The sequence below is a fragment of the Papaver somniferum genome, chromosome 1 (genome assembly GCF_003573695.1).
Source record: "Papaver somniferum cultivar HN1 chromosome 1, ASM357369v1, whole genome shotgun sequence".
Classification (NCBI taxonomy): domain Eukaryota; kingdom Viridiplantae; phylum Streptophyta; class Magnoliopsida; order Ranunculales; family Papaveraceae; genus Papaver; species Papaver somniferum.
The window spans coordinates 71,882,693-71,898,498 of record NC_039358.1 but is presented as its reverse complement, the minus strand read 5'-3'; the positions used below and the strand labels follow the sequence as shown (position 1 = coordinate 71,898,498).

The window sequence follows — 15,806 nt, the reverse complement described above, 5'->3', positions numbered from 1 at the left end:
TTTTAAGATGTTATAACCATGAGCATTTTAGGATATAAACTTCATGATGAGATAAAATCTAAGTAAAAACAAACAAATTATTGAGAAAAATTAAAAAATTTCCCATGGTGAAAACTAAATAAGCTAGAAAACATCACGAAAAAAGAAAGAAAGCTACAAGATGTAAGAACAATGTAAGGTTTCACCTTACCGTAGCTCTCAGTACTCAAGTTTTTATTCTTCATCCTCAACTTCTTCACTTTACCGATCACCACATTCTACTCATTTAAGACTGCTTCAACAAGTAATGAACTAATTGATCGTGCTACATCCTTCTCAGTTGCTTTTATCACAGGTCACCTAGCTTGGATGTAGAACAATCAAGTTTACTCTTGAAAGTGGTGCTTTCCTCTCAGTATTTTTTTCACAAATTTATCATGCTCACTTTGTTTTCTAATTTGCTTAACCTCTTCATCAGGAATCAGTTGCCTCATCTTCTTGTGGATCTAAAAGATTTTGAATTGTATGCGTGTGTTGGCTTAAGAATCTGTTGGACATCATCATCTATTTGAGTAAGGGTACATATTGAATTATCGGAAGTATGAAGTCAATGACAGTATTGCATATATAGGTGTAATTGGATATATTTTTATTGTATTAGGATATTTTGTTAATTGAAACATGTAATAACATGTTATTAATAAAAAACTACACTATTTTTTAAGGACACTTTTAAATTCTATATTCATATTTTTTAAATAATAATTAAGAAAATTCATTTGATCGATCTACGTCCAACCCGCCCATCCATTGGATGTTTGATTAAATACGGGTGCCAAATTTGAAATCCGTCATCTATTTGGATAGAACGTGTAAGGGCCGATTTCATCTGCATTAAGGCCTGATACATAGCCCAGTAGTACGTTATTATTCTTTAGAGAGAGAGAGAGAGAGAGAGAGAGTTTAACGGTCAGTTGTTGAGAAAATGCCGAGTAAGAAAAGGAGAAGAGAAGAGAAGGCAAGCATACATCCACGAAACAAATACTCTGAAAATCCTCCTGATTTCCAACAATTAGCTTCTCTGTATCCATCTTTTCAACCCTTCGTTTTCTACTCCCCTCGTGATGGAAGACCTAGAATTGACTGGACTGATTTCAATGCCACCAGAGAACTAACTAGGGTTTTACTTTTCCACGATCACGGTGTTCATTGGTACTAATTCTAACTCTCTATTTCATACTCATATTGAGTTTTTTCAAATTCATCAAGTTTTTTTTTTTGTTGTTGTTGTTGTGTAGGTGGATACCTGATGGGCAGCTCTGTCCTACAATACCAAATAGGTCAAATTACATTCACTGGATTGAAGATTTACTCTCCTCTGATGTTATTGCAAAGACTAATGTTAGTGGAGATAATAAAGTGAGGGGTTTTGATATTGGAACTGGAGCCAATTGCATATACCCTCTTCTTGGTGCATCCCTTTTGGGTTGGAATTTCGTTGGATCAGGTCTTTTGGTTATCCCAAACCCCTACATTTTATTTACGTTTTGTTTAATTTGTTGAATGAAGATTGAAATGTGACTGAACTGAATGCGTTGATGATAACTGTTTGCAGATGTGACTGATGTTGCTTTAGAATGGGCAGAATACAATGTTAAGAGCAATCCACATCTTTCCGAGTTGATTGAAATCAGGAGGGCTGGAAGTGCTGGGAAGAAGAACACCCCGCATGAAGCTGCTGATGCCAATGGTCAGTTGGCTACTGAAACCGAACGATGTTCAGAACAAGTTATTGGAGACGAGATAGAGTCAGTGGCTAAGGCATCAGATCTTGTTTCTGACTCACAAGAAGCTGCTGCCGCTGCCAATGGTCAGCTGGCTTCTGAAACTGAACGATGTTCAGAACAAGTGATTGGAGATGAGACAGAGTCAGTGGATAAGGTATCTGATGTTGTATCTGACTCACAAGAAGCTACTGCAGCCAATGGCCAGTTGGCTACTGAAAGGGAACGATGTTCAGAAGAGATTATAAGGGAGGCAGAGCTGGAGGTTAAGGTGCCTGATGTTGTTTCTGAGTTGCAGGAGAAGTCTTCTGATGAGCCACGCGTACTTCTTGGCGTTGTCAAGGATGGTGAACGTTTTGACTTTTGTATGTGCAATCCTCCGTTTTTTGAGAGCATGGAGGAAGCAGGACTAAACCCAAAAACCGCATGCGGTGGGACACCGGCAGAGATGGTTTGCCCTGGTGGAGAATTGGCTTTTATTTCTCGTATTATTGAAGATAGTGCTGTGCTGAAGCAGTCTTTTCGGTAAGACTTCCTCTACGTGTTGTCTCCGTTTTTTTTCCCACGCCTCAAATTACTATTCTGCCAAAATAAATGATCATCAGTTGTTAATATTGCCCTTGATTTGATTGGATTAGGTGGTACACTTCAATGGTTGGGAGGAAAATAAATCTCAAGTTGCTAACATCTAAGCTTAGAGAGGTGGGAGTATCTGTAGTTAAGACTACCGAGTTTGTCCAAGGACATATGTGCAGATGGGGGCTTGCATGGTCTTTCATTCCTCCGGCTACAATTACAGCTTCTCATAGAACACCAAAAACCAGTATGTCGTTCATGCTTGAGGTCTGGTATTCTGCTCCAAATGTGACAATGAAGAGTTTTTATGTTTCATTATTCAGATGCAGTATCTATTTTGAACATGCTACCTTGTATTATTAAGTCTTGGTTATTTTAGCAATAACCATAGATGCCACTAAGGTGTAAGTGGTAATATGCACCAATATATCTTCACTCGTATTGGTTTGCTGGGATAACTCGTTCTTACAACTTCAATCGAACTGTTGTGACTGTTTGACTTCTTAAAGAGTGTTAATTAAGTAATTTGAGCTAGTTAAGAATCCTGATGCAGTGTGTTTCATTTTCATAAAATTGTATTGGTGATTGAGTTGCCGACGGAGAGTGTCTACATGTCACTTCCTTGTGTTGTGATATGGATATGCTAATGCAAAGTTTAGTTTAACATATTCCAGTTTCTCAAACCATAAGATTCTTGATATATGCGTTCTGAAGGGTGAGTCCTGTGCTTCTCAGGGTATTCAGCGCCAGATTAGTGCGATGCACATTCTGCAATCTGTGGAGTCCTTTTTTGCCGCGGCTGGAGCATCTTGCAAATCTAATTGCTCATCATTTGTCGTTGATGTAAGATATGTCATCACAGATAAATTATTCTGTCTGTTCTTGCAAATTGTCATTCTGTTGTGTGCTGCAACATTGATTGTAACTTTAACAGGTCACTGTATCAAATGAGCGTTGTGATGCAATTGTGAATAATGAATCAGTCAATTCTTATGAAACTAGCAATTCTCAACCAAGGCAGCCAACTTGCGATGATGCAGTTCCATCAAAAGAGATTTCTTTCCGCATCTCGGTGAGCTTACGTACAGTTTTCCAATGGTTTTTTTGATTTGATGCATGTGAATTAGAATGAGACTCAGACTAACATTTCCATGTATTATCTTCTTTTAGGTTTTCCAGCAAATTCCCGGGACACTTTTAGTGAAAGCCTCCTTACAAAATAAAGGAGGCCCACTTTCTGGTTTGCACTTAACTTGTATTGTATTTCCATGTTTCTGTATCTTATGTTTTTTACAAGCCTTCTTAAGTCTCTTGTCAACAAGCATCTGTTCTCTTTACAGGCGCATTATCTGTGCTGTTTCAGCAGCTGGAATTATCCCTTAAGAAGGATTATTGTAGAAATACCTAAACATGTCCAAGGTGCAAGCTAGGAAGATATGCCTACTTTCAACTCTGTATGACCTGGTATCACCTAATTTTATTTTCTACGTTCCTTTTGTACGAACTTGCAAAATGCTTATGCTAATCAGCTGTAGTTTTCTTCAATCAATGTCACCCAAGTTTTTACTGAATTTAGGTCACTTCTCTACTTGTAGAGTGAACCCGGATCTGTGGAACCATTGGCCCAACTTGTGAGTTTGGAACCAATAGTGTATGCGTCAATGCTTGGGTTCCTGATCAGATATCTCCCTACCCAGAACCGGAACTGATTATAGAGTCCGTATCAGGTTCTTATCGGGATCCAGAACCGAATGTATCGATTCCATTTTGCTCAGGTTTCGGTTCTAGCGAAAATTCGTTGACGTCAGCAACATTGGATGTCATTTTTCGCATTGAATATTATACATCCCATTGTCAATTTGAATTAAAAATAGAAACTCATCCTCCAACTTTTAGTAGTACAAGGTCTCTAGATTTGCAAAATATGGTAATGCACTGCACATATTTTGTTAAGACAAAATCTTTCTATAATCCCGCAAATCTCTTTGGTTACTTAAATGTTAGTTATGATACTTTTTGCATCCCTAAGTAAACTAATTAGTTTCTTAATAAAAAGGACCCTGAAATAACTTAAGGATTACATGTTTTCTGGCGACAAATGCGTGTGTTGTGAATCATGATGATCGACAATCACAACCGTTGAAACAAAGATCTCTTGATCCTTGCAACATTCTCATGAATTACCTATCGTTCCTTCCACCTTTGAGTGATTGATGAGAGAGATAAGGTGTGATAAATGAATAGTCTGTATTAAGTTATGAACTTCTTCACCTCGTAACTTAAAACCATCCTTTTTAAGCAATATTTTATTCTTCCTCCTTACAGTTTCAACCGACTTTCAACTGCTTAAATCTTCTCTTTGGAAGGGCAAGTACACTGCACAGTAACACAAACAAGCTTATAGCTCTTCCCAAAGAGTTGAGAGTTTGTCATTTGTATTGAGTGTTTGAAGTTTGTTTTGATCACAATGGAACCTTCTTACATTAACAAACAACTTGTAAAAACAAAGTTTATCATCAATGCGTCAACTTCAGTTGTTCTTTTTAGTTATTTGTTACTAGTACTTCTAGTTTGCAGCTCTGTTGATGCTGAAAATCCCCATCTTTGGTTCGAATGGACGGTTTCTTACGGTGAGCGTTCTCCTCTTGGTGTTAAAAAGAAGGTAATACAGGCTTACTTACACATTCATAGTGAAGTGTACAAGTTGAAGCTTAAACATATGATGTAACTTTTCTTGTTCATCTTTTTTGTGCAGGTTATTTTGATTAATGATCAGTTTCCTGGTCCTCTCTTAAATACAACTACAAATGACAATGTTCACATTAACGTTCATAACAATCTGCCAGAGCCCTTACTTATCACATGGTATGTAAAAGGACCTTCAAAAAATTTCCAGTGTAACAAAGACCAGCATAAGTATAATTTTAAGATATACTTTGATCATTTTTTGATTTTTTAGGAATGGAATTCAACAAAGGAGGAATTCATGGATGGATGGAGTCCAAGGAACAAATTGTCCAATACACCAGCGCAAACATGGACATATAATTTCCAAATGAAGGATCAGATCGGAAGTTTTTTCTATTTCCCAACGCTAGCGTTTCAAAAAGCGGCTGGTGGGTATGGTCCAATCCGTGTTCATAATCGGCATGTTATTAAAGTTCCGTTCGACCGTCCATTCGATGAATTTGATGTCCTGATTGGAGACTGGTTCGTGTCGGATTACCGGGTAAGTAATCCTTCTAATTACAACTCAAAAGTGTGGTTAGAATATGGTGTAAGAATTTCCTATAAAGTGTTGCTCATCTATGTAACCAGGACATGAAAAAATCTCTAGACCGTGGAATTCCCTTGCCATCTCAACCAAATGGAATACTCATCAATGGTCATGGTCCTTTGGAAACCAATTTCACTTTTCAACCAGGTAATTTCCATTAACTAGTTTCCTCTTTCCTCTTCTAATTGTTTTTTATTTTCATATCTCAGTCTATTTTCTTGGGTAGTATATCCATTTTGACTTTTCATTTTCAAATGAAAAGCTTAGAAGTTTCATTAAATAAGTATTTATTGTGTCAAATAAATAGTGGTGGCAGAAACCCATATCTGGGGTTTATCATAACGGTTTAAATAGTAATGTCAGAATTCCATGTCTGGGTTTTATCACCACTGAGCAGTGAAGTTGCGAACAGCTAGTTACACCCATACCCTGTTTGAATTGAACTTACATTATCAGTTTATCACATAGACGAGGGTAATAGCAGGATGGATCTAATGCGATTAATTTTCTTGGGTGACCCGTGGATCCTGGATCCCATATGTTTCTTCCACTCTTTGTTTGATAACCCCAAAATGTGAAGTTATGAACATCAATCCCCAGCAATAAACAATGTTCAGTAAGAAATCATATCAAAACAGAAGAGCTAGGTACATTTTAAAATCATTAAGTACAAATACCTTAAAGGAACACTTAACTAGAGTTAAGTCTCATTAAAAAGATTAAATCTTGTTAATGTTATCAGAAATCAGAGTACCAGCAACAGAATGTAAAATACCAGAAAATGAAGCTCTGAAAAACAAGTCACATGACCTGAAAGTATTTACTACAACAGTACATTTAAGACTTCAACTTTAATGCACCTGAAACATGAAAACCCGGAGAGGATATTTTGGGGGATGAGTTACATTTTCACTTGTTTCTATGATGTAATCCTACTGGCATCACTAGGAAAACCGTACAAGAATTGAGCCCATAGCTCTTAAAACCAGGCTGCACTCTTCTTTTTCTAAAGAACAACACAAATTGTAGTCGATGAGACTGTATAACACATGAATTATTAAGCCATGACGGTCACATATATGACATTATATTCTACAAATTCTAGATGGAATCAGTTTATTACATATTCAACTGTTACTGTTTTAAAGTTTTGCATTTGTCTTTTCATTAACGTGCAGGAGAGACATATAGGTTAAGAATATCAAATGTTGGGCTGAAAACATCATTGAATTTCAGAATTCAGAAGCACCAAATGTTGTTAGTAGAGACAGAAGGATCCTACACACTGAAACAATACTATGATTCTTTAGATATCCACGTGGGCCAATCATACTCCGTCCTTGTAACTGCCAATCAGACGGTCGGTATATCGTATTACATGGTTGCATCCTCCAGATTCATGGAACCAGAGCTGGTTGGTGTTGCACTTATTCATTATCCAGGTTCGCTAGTTTTACCCCTGGATCAAATTCCACCTGGACCTGATCCATTCGACTACGAATATTCTATGGAACAAGCCCGTTCTGTAAGGTCAGTATATCGTGCATATACTCATCCCCACCGCGACTCACCACACTCTGTAGTATCACTCTTTTGTAATAAAATTGATCCTATCTAAACTGATGGACTTTCTTGTTTTACAGATTGGATTTGGAAGTTGGAGCAGCAAGGCCGAACCCACAAGGCTCTTTTAAGTACGGCAAAATCCCTATAAACCGCACCATAATTTTAGAGAACGGCTTGATGATGGTTGGTGATAGTCGCCGTTTTACTGTTAACGGCGTCTCGTTTGTTAATGGAGACACACCTCTAAAGCTGGCAGATTATTTCCAACTCCAAGATATAATTGCACCTGAGAAGTTCCCAGATGCACCAGATAATCGTCCATATGCTTTGGGTTCTTCTCTTATTGATGCTGAATATCGAAAGTTCATCCACATCGTGTTTCAAAACCCTCGACCTTCTTTACAAACTTGGCATATGGATGGATACAACTTTTTTGTTGTTGGGTACTTATCGAACTTTGGTTTTCCTTCATTATATCAGACTACTATTACATAGTAATACTACACGGATGACATTTAACTGGCTTAGTTATCCGAACATAATTTGTTCAATTTTTGGGTGTATGCAGAATGGAAAATGGTCATTGGAATGAGAGCAGACTATCAGATCCATCATATAACATGGCCGATGCTATTTACCGTTCTACAGTTCAGGTATTAGGATATTAACTGTTTTGGTTTAGTAGTACATTTTAGGGCTCAATTTCTTACATTCAGTTTTAACTTGGTTTGTTTTTTCGGTGTGGTGTTTGTGCAGGTGTATCCGTATTCTTGGACAGCAGTATTATTGGAACTAAACAATCAAGGAATGTGGAATATCAGATCGCAAGATGCTGAGAAATGGTATTTAGGCCAAGAATGTACATGAGAGTGAAAGGCATTGGACAGGAAGATCCATCGACCATTTCCCCTCGGGATGAAGAGGTGCACCTTGGAATCTTATCAAATGTGGCAAAGCTGGTCCTGTTTGATCCGTATATGCTGTCCGTAATTGTACCATAATTGGTTTTGGATCTTTGTTAATTAAGCAGATTAGAAGAGTTAAGCTAGCATCTGAAAGATTTTTCTGTGGACCGACAAAAAATAAATAGTTTAGTTAGCATCATTCATGTTCTTTTGTTCTGAAACTTTGTAATTTGTATGTTTGGTCAAGCAAGTTTGACTCGTTTTGAAATTAGAGAAAATGGAAAAAAGAAAAATCATTGTTCTCTAATTTGCAATCCTTAATTACGGATGATTGAAATTTAAACCGGCAGATGATAAAGTTATCTACAATGAAATGAATGCGCTAATATTTTGTTAAAGCGTCTTATAAATGATAAGATTAAAGCAACTGATAAACAAGATTATAAGTAAAGAAACACCCAACTTTTCCAATACATAAAACCTTCAAAACCTACCACATGGAAAATGTCTTCATCAAATAATGTCATTGTAGTAGGGACTATCTTCACAACACCACTTGAAAGAAATTTAATTAACAAAAAGCTATGGTTATAAAAATTAGTCTGAAAGATGAGCAAAGAAAAGTTTTCAAGCTAGAAATAATAATGAATGAATGGTGACAAAGAAGATGACAAATATTAAACATAGGTATAGTTGAAAAACATAATTCAACAAGTGAATATCCATATGCTTTTTGCACCTGTTCTTATCTAAAAAAAATAAAAACAGAAAAAGTTGCAAAAAGAATGAAATTTCTGAAATCGTTATTCATACTTAAATTTATCACTCCTTTTTTACATACTTTCTGAAAGAAAGCAAACTAAACATTCTGTTGAATCTATTCGAACAAAGGGAATACACTAAACATAGCATAATCCTTAGATATGATATACACACTGTAATCTGTCCTAAGTTTACTTACATAAGCAATGGGAATAAACATATAGGATGAAAGTAGAAGGAATAATATGACAATGAAACTTAATCTATGCATGATTTTACATGTCAGAAACCTGAGGCTTCTCATCATCTAGTCTTGATTTAGTAAGTCCAGCGCATGCATCAACGAAGCCTGTGTCGATAAAATCTGTAGAGTAAACCTGTAACCGATCCGCAAAGCCTCGGTTAAAACATTCGACTACAAACAGTCTTGCATATCCATGAATCCTTCCTGTCACCGGTTTCACACATAAAACTGGATTATCTGCCTGGGGTGTAACAGTATTCTCCACCCTGTAAAAGAATTTCCTGTTCGAGACTGGTGGTTGTTCACTCAAATGCTTCATGTTGCTCTCGAACTTGGTGGCAGGTAGATCAGTATCGATCCAATTGTCTTTCAAGTACCCGGAACTCCACAACGGACTACCTTTTTTAGGTGCAGGTGACTTCCTTGGCTTCCATACACATATAACTCTCTTAGGTAACAATTCAGCAATCGTCTTTCCGAAAACATGGTCATCTTGATGGACCAAGTGTTCCCCGAGTTGTTCCTCTAAGTACTTGTCGAATTCAGGTGGATCTTCATGACCAAACTCCGTTCGAACCTCAAGAATTATAATCTCAGATTCTGTCTCTGATAAGAACTTCTTGATATCATTGACTACAACATCAAACCCGTAAGTCAGGAGAATGCCATGACAAACACGACGATCTTCCTGAACTCGGATATCCAACAGCCGAGTGCCGAGAACAAGCTGTTCATAAATTGACAAAGATTGAGTTTGAGCAAATGGACGAGAAATGAATCTAATTCCAATCTTGTTGGTTGCTGAATCATGAGTACCCGGCCAAACAATCTTGTTAATGTGAATTCTGCTTGGGTCTAAACCTGACATCCAATTCTTCCGATCAGAAGGATGATAGTCTGATCCTGGAAAGTCATCACCAGATTTCTTTTCAAGATCTTCAAGAGTTTTCTTCTCCGCGGCAATTCCCTTCCTTCGATCCACCTGTTTGGAATATTGGGCACCCATTTCAACAGTCAGGGGAGGAGAATGCTTGTAATTCTCTTCTTCTTCTTTTTCTTGTTCTGCTTATGTTTTTTGGTGTGAAGTATGGAGGAAAAGATATTGACTTGGTGGAGGTTTATATACGACATTGTGATCAGGTAAGTAATAAGAGAATTTGAGTTGAATTTAGAGATAGAATTACTGTTTAATTTGTATTATGGATGTGATTAGGATTTTTAAGTTTTTTTGTTTTGTTTTTCAGGTTTGGTGGGTTGAACAGCTAGATTTGTAATATTAGTTGGAATACTTATTTGATTGGCCATTTACTCCCCTTTACACTGATTGGTTGGACCAATTGTTTGGTTGTCCTTACGCCACTCATTTTGTTTGTCATCTTTCTTCACAAAAATTAAAAATTTGCTCTAATTTTATGGTTATGGTGCCTTTGGATGTTGCAAAAGATAACTTCTTACAAATCTGCCAAGCAAGTCCTGTTCTACCTCTTGGTTGGGTAATTTAGCAAAGATGATGCAGCATCCAAACCCAACACTGAGTTCTTTCATAATTGGTGCTATCAAATCAAATTGCTTCCATGATTACACCAACCGACAAACTATATTAGCAATGAGTTTCTCATGTTCCTCTTAAATCTAATATATTATATCTGCAAATCAAATCATTCATGCTGCTCAAGTCTCAACAGTCCATAGAATGGACAAAACCAAGATGAACGGGTGGCTTGGAACTTTGGCCCTTGAAATTAATCGGGCCAGTCATCAGGACAGCTGCACAGACCCTGATAGCAACATAAACAGTTTAATGGGGTTGTTATCTGCTTGTTTTTCTATATCTAACTTATCTTAATTTGTTTAATGTTTAAATATGCGAATCAGCGGTGGCTTCTAAGAAGTTAGGAAAATTAAGATGTTTTTAGCATTAATGGAATCTTAACGCTGTACAAAGTACAAACATGTGTTACACAACATAAGACAAAAAAGCATGTTGCAGTTTGATGCTGTATAGGTGCATTATGGTGATGTTAAAAGACCAAAAAAGGTGAGTCCTGTACACTGAATGGCGACATTCCCTTTGGTGGATTAAATTTTAAATGACAAACAGGATTATAGGGTCCGAAAAATCATTTCACATACCCTTTTTTGGTTAGTTAATGGTTTACCACTGAATCATGGATCGATCATCTTCCTTTCTTCCCAGATTTTGAAGCTGCCCATTCAAAGTACCCACAATTTGTTTCTGGATTAGATGAAGGCCCCTAGAAAAGAAAAGCAAAACAGTATCAAATATATATATCCTGCATCATCGCCATATATGCGAGAAGTAAATAAGAATTGCTGTTTTAAATTGACCAAAGAAAGCACTAATAGACCAGCTAAATTCAGTAGGTATTACCTACCTCAGCTTTGAAACTAATTCTCAAACAGTCAATATACTTGAAAGCAGAAATGAACGATCAAACTACTCTCGGCTAGCTAGTCACAACTTTCCCTAACAACAACACCTAAGACGTTACTGAGTAGCTGATCTGAATGTGGTTGGAATCAGTTAAAGTGATGATAAGAAACAGAAAGTACCTCAGCACGACAGCAGACATAAAACTTGCGCCCTAGGTTTGGACCTGGTTTCTTCACCACCCTAGGAACACAAGGTTCTTTGTGGCCCTTGCAGAGAGGTACCTGCTTATGCTTATCCATGAGTTGTTGTATCCTTTGCCACTCAGACAATGCAACATCTGATTTCTCCTTTTGGGAAGAAGAGCAGGCATCAAAATCACTTACAGATGGACTCAACTCCAGCTGACAATTCAAGAAACTTTTGTTTTCATCGTTATCCACTGGGGTTCCATTAGGAGAATTCACTTCTTTAGTTAATAGACAAGAACCATTCTGCCCCACTGTGGCATCTTCTTGGCCATGTAAGATATTGAAGTTTGCACGATCAACTCCAACACGCACATTAGGTGTTTTCTGAAAATATGAACTCAATGTGCGCTGAGAAGAATTTCCAGCTCTGGCTTTCTTACTAGTTTTCATCTTATTGAGCGTTCGTGAATTTAATTTTGTCCAAGCTCCACAGGAAGCTGTCTCCTCTTGAGCTTCAACAGAAGTATTATTCGTATGTTTATTTATGCTTGGACCAATATCATCACACTTTTGGTTTAAACTAGGAAGACTCCTGATAGATGCTGAGTCAGCTACACTGCAATCATCTAGCGATCTTTTATAATTGCTACAACTTTGCATGTTAACATTGTCATATGACAACTGTGAAACTCCATGATTCTTGAGTTCAGCAGCTACTTGTCTTTTTGAAAGCAATGTTACTACAAAGAAAACCACCAGTGAGTATAGAACAGATATATGCTGTGGATGAATAGGAATAAAATGCTGCACCACTAGATTATACTCCAATCAGTAAAGTCACCAAAAGATGCAACACAAAGAAAGAGGACAAAGTAAGTTCGTAAAAAGTCCATGATAATTCTCAGATTAGGCATTTGAACATTATTATGAAGAGGTATGAGCGGTCCCGGATTTATTATATAAAAGAAAATCAACAGTGCTTCATATGATAGAAGAAAATATGTGTTTACCAATTGTTTGCTGGAAACCACGGATTCTGGGAACATATCTTGCAGCTAAGGATGGGGTGTTGTGCTCAGGAAGATCAGGCAATTCCCCCAAACTAACGTAAACAGGAGCATGGTCAGAACCTTCCAATTTAATGTTTCTCCCTCCTTTCCACCTGTGGCTGGAACATAAATCACATTCTTATGACAACATATAATTAAACAGAGAATCAAGTTACGATAAAATCACCATAAGTCTAGATTATGACACATTATAAAATGTCTAATCTGTTGCAACCATGGTGACATACTTCAACTTAAAGATTAAAAAAACTGATAAAAAGTACAGTCTCCTTGAAAGAGTCTCTGAACTGAGATTTGAAGAAGTATCCATATCTCTAATAGGTAAAATATAGTTTCTGGTCTTGAAGCAAATGACCAACTTAAGCAATAACTTAGTATTACCTAGAAACATTCTCAGGCTTCCACCTTTTAAACTGAGTCATAATGTCACACTCAGTAACGTGACAATCTATTATGTTGTGTCCTTCCATTTTCTCATCTTGATGTAAGCATGGACCAGCAATAAGAATATGATCGATTCTTGAACCATAATTGAATTGTTCAGCACCAGTTTGGGTCGACCAGTACGTGTACGCTTCTGCCCTATGGATCAACCAGGTCCGAATGTGAATAAATCATCATAACAGAAAGGGAATTATGGTAGAACCCCAAGCATGTCCATCACAATACACTGTTTACCCACATTTCTTAAGAGAGGGGGAGAGGACATTAGCTTCCTCAGCCTAGTAAACCTTACTGCATTGTAGCATTGCGAAACTTGAAGGACTTAATATATCACATACAGTATAAAAAGTAATTTGATATAGAAATCAAGTTCAGTCCCCAAAAAAACATAATAAAGATAGAATGTATACCGATCAGGGTGCTTTGATCTGAATACGTCGTAAAATGGTCCTCCATTTGCCACTAGTAAAGATCTGAGCCATTTTCGAAACCTAAAGCCCAGTCCATTGGCAATGACAAAAGACATCGTTGAATTGTGTAAGCAATTCTGTTTTCTCAATTCTACCATGTACTGCTTATAAAAATAAATAAAAATTCTACCATGTACTTAGTAAATAGATTACTCACTGGTTCTCCTCAAATTTCGGGTCTGCGTCGCAACGATCTATAGCAGAAGGAGCAATGTTAAGATCACCAACAATAATTACCCTCTCCTTGACTTAACAAAGCTTCCCATCTTTTCTATTAAAAAAGGAACATTACATCAATCGGACGTACTTTTATGGAATCAAGAATGAAGGCTTGCAGATATTTCCAGCATCACTTGAAGAAGAAAATTAAGTCACTAAACAAGCTTACCTGTAATACATTGTAAAATGTTAACTTAAATTGTGTTCTTTCTTTATCATCGTGATCAGCTCGGGGTCCATATATATTGAAAAGAACTGCCAGCAACACCATTTACAAATTACCAACTCTATCTATAATTTGAAACCATCAAAAAGAAAGCACAGACATAAACATAAATTTTACCAAAATGACCATGATCTGTGATGACACAACGTCCCTCACTATCAACCTCAAGAAGTTCGTCCTTTGATATTCCCTCTAAACACTCCAACACCACTGGCACATCAAGTGACAAATCCTTTTTCATTGTACTCAACCGATTTCGAGACTGTTCTAAAAGACCTGTAAACCCTTCTTCTGCTGCAACTGGTAATGCCACTTCCTTGCTTGAAAATGCCGAATTTACTCGACAAAATGTAGCAACACCTGCCATGATAAACTAAACCAAATAAACCAAAGAAAACAACCCAATGCAGACACTATTAGAAACTACAAGCTGTGATAAAATGAGCATAAAAACACTACTCACCGGAGTAACCAGTACGACCTATACCCGTAGTAGAAGTACAAGAAAAAAAGGATTCATATCCCTCAGCCATAACTAAATCTGCAGTAAATTCCTCTCTTGATAACTTCGTTTCCTGAAATTTTCGATGTTTGCGACGACTAAATTAAAAACTAACAACCTTAGAACTGAACAAAATTAGGGCAACATAAGTTTTAGAAAAAAGGGCTTTTACCTGAAAGCAAATAATATCAGCTTGGAGGGAATTAAGCAATTTAAGAAGAGAACCATGTTGAGAAATTCTTGGTCTCAACCCATTAATATTATAAGTAACTATCTTCATTTTGAATTAATGTATCGTTTGATTCATTACAATGATGAATTGAACTAAAATTTAAAACTATTGAAACAATATCTCTTACTTTGTTTCAGAAATTTCGCTCCCATTTTGCAAAAATATGACAATTTAACAACATTCGAAATGATCTTAAGCTAGTTCATCTCTGAGTTCTCTCTGCACACTCAAGAAGATTTTTTTAGGGTTTGTGTTCAGAAGAGGGCAAAATCCGTTTTCGGTTCAGTTCTCTTGGGCGGGTAATACCTGATAAACACACCCTTTGTTTCTTATACGAACCTCACCTTGTTATGCGTGTGATTTTGAGACAGCTGAACCATGCTGTCATGGGGATTACTTATGCTTCTCCAGAAGTAGAAGTCAGAAGCAGAACTATTTTGCTTCTAACGCATTTGGATGCACACTCAGAAATTGCTTTTCGATTTCTGGAAGTCAAAAAATCAGAAGTCAGTTTGGCAATAATGTTTCAGAACGACTTCTAAAAGCAGAAAAGTCAGCTTTTGTGAAGCAAAATAGTTTTGCTTCTGACTTCTACTTCTGGAGAAGCAGAAGTCAGAAGCAGATTTGTCTCTAAACGCGCTTTTCTGCTTCTGGAAGTCGTTCTGAAAAATTATTGCCAAACTGACTTCTGACTTAAGTCGAAAAGTAACTTCTGAATGTGCATCCAAACAACCTATAAATTTCAAGGGTTTGCCAAATGCATATACTAGATGACCGTGTGTGGTGGGGATCGACTACAGTCTACAGGGGATTACTAAATTTCAAGGGGGGTTGTCACATACATATACTAAATGACCGTGTGCTGTGAGGGATCGGTGAAGAGAAAAGGCACGATTACAGACCAACAAGTGAAATTTCAAGCACACTTCATTAAGAGTCTCAAAATATTAGTCATAACATAAACATT

The 15,806-nt window shown here is 37.0% G+C and overlaps 2 protein-coding genes and 2 pseudogenes across 3 annotated transcripts; 2 read left to right on the top strand and 2 right to left on the bottom strand.

Moving 5' to 3' along the window:
* Positions 1-938: 938 nt before the first annotated feature.
* LOC113290514 (U6 small nuclear RNA (adenine-(43)-N(6))-methyltransferase-like) lies at positions 939-4,335 on the top strand. 2 transcript variants are annotated; one of them, XR_003331593.1, is made up of 9 exons: positions 939-1,191; positions 1,278-1,486; positions 1,595-2,288; positions 2,402-2,606; positions 3,075-3,182; positions 3,274-3,411; positions 3,510-3,579; positions 3,680-3,803; positions 3,935-4,335. XR_003331593.1 is itself a non-coding variant. In XM_026540114.1 (9 exons), the coding sequence occupies exons 1-8, from the start codon at positions 965-967 to the stop codon at positions 3,745-3,747; spliced, it is 1,719 nt and encodes a 572-aa protein (XP_026395899.1). In that variant the 5' UTR covers positions 939-964; the 3' UTR covers positions 3,748-3,793; positions 3,935-4,237. The 2 variants fall into 2 exon arrangements, 1 of the variants encoding a protein (XP_026395899.1); XM_026540114.1 differs by having other exon boundaries at positions 3,680-3,793; positions 3,935-4,237.
* A 139-nt stretch (positions 4,336-4,474) lies between these two features.
* Positions 4,475-8,431, top strand: LOC113290521 (annotated as a pseudogene).
* Positions 8,432-8,873: 442 nt separating this feature from the next.
* LOC113290505 (PI-PLC X-box domain-containing protein DDB_G0293730-like) lies at positions 8,874-10,314 on the bottom strand. The gene has a single exon (XM_026540104.1). The coding sequence runs from the start codon at positions 10,097-10,099 to the stop codon at positions 9,125-9,127; it is 975 nt and encodes a 324-aa protein (XP_026395889.1). The 5' UTR covers positions 10,100-10,314; the 3' UTR covers positions 8,874-9,124.
* A 763-nt stretch (positions 10,315-11,077) lies between these two features.
* On the bottom strand, positions 11,078-15,129 carry LOC113290499 (annotated as a pseudogene).
* Positions 15,130-15,806: the final 677 nt, after the last annotated feature.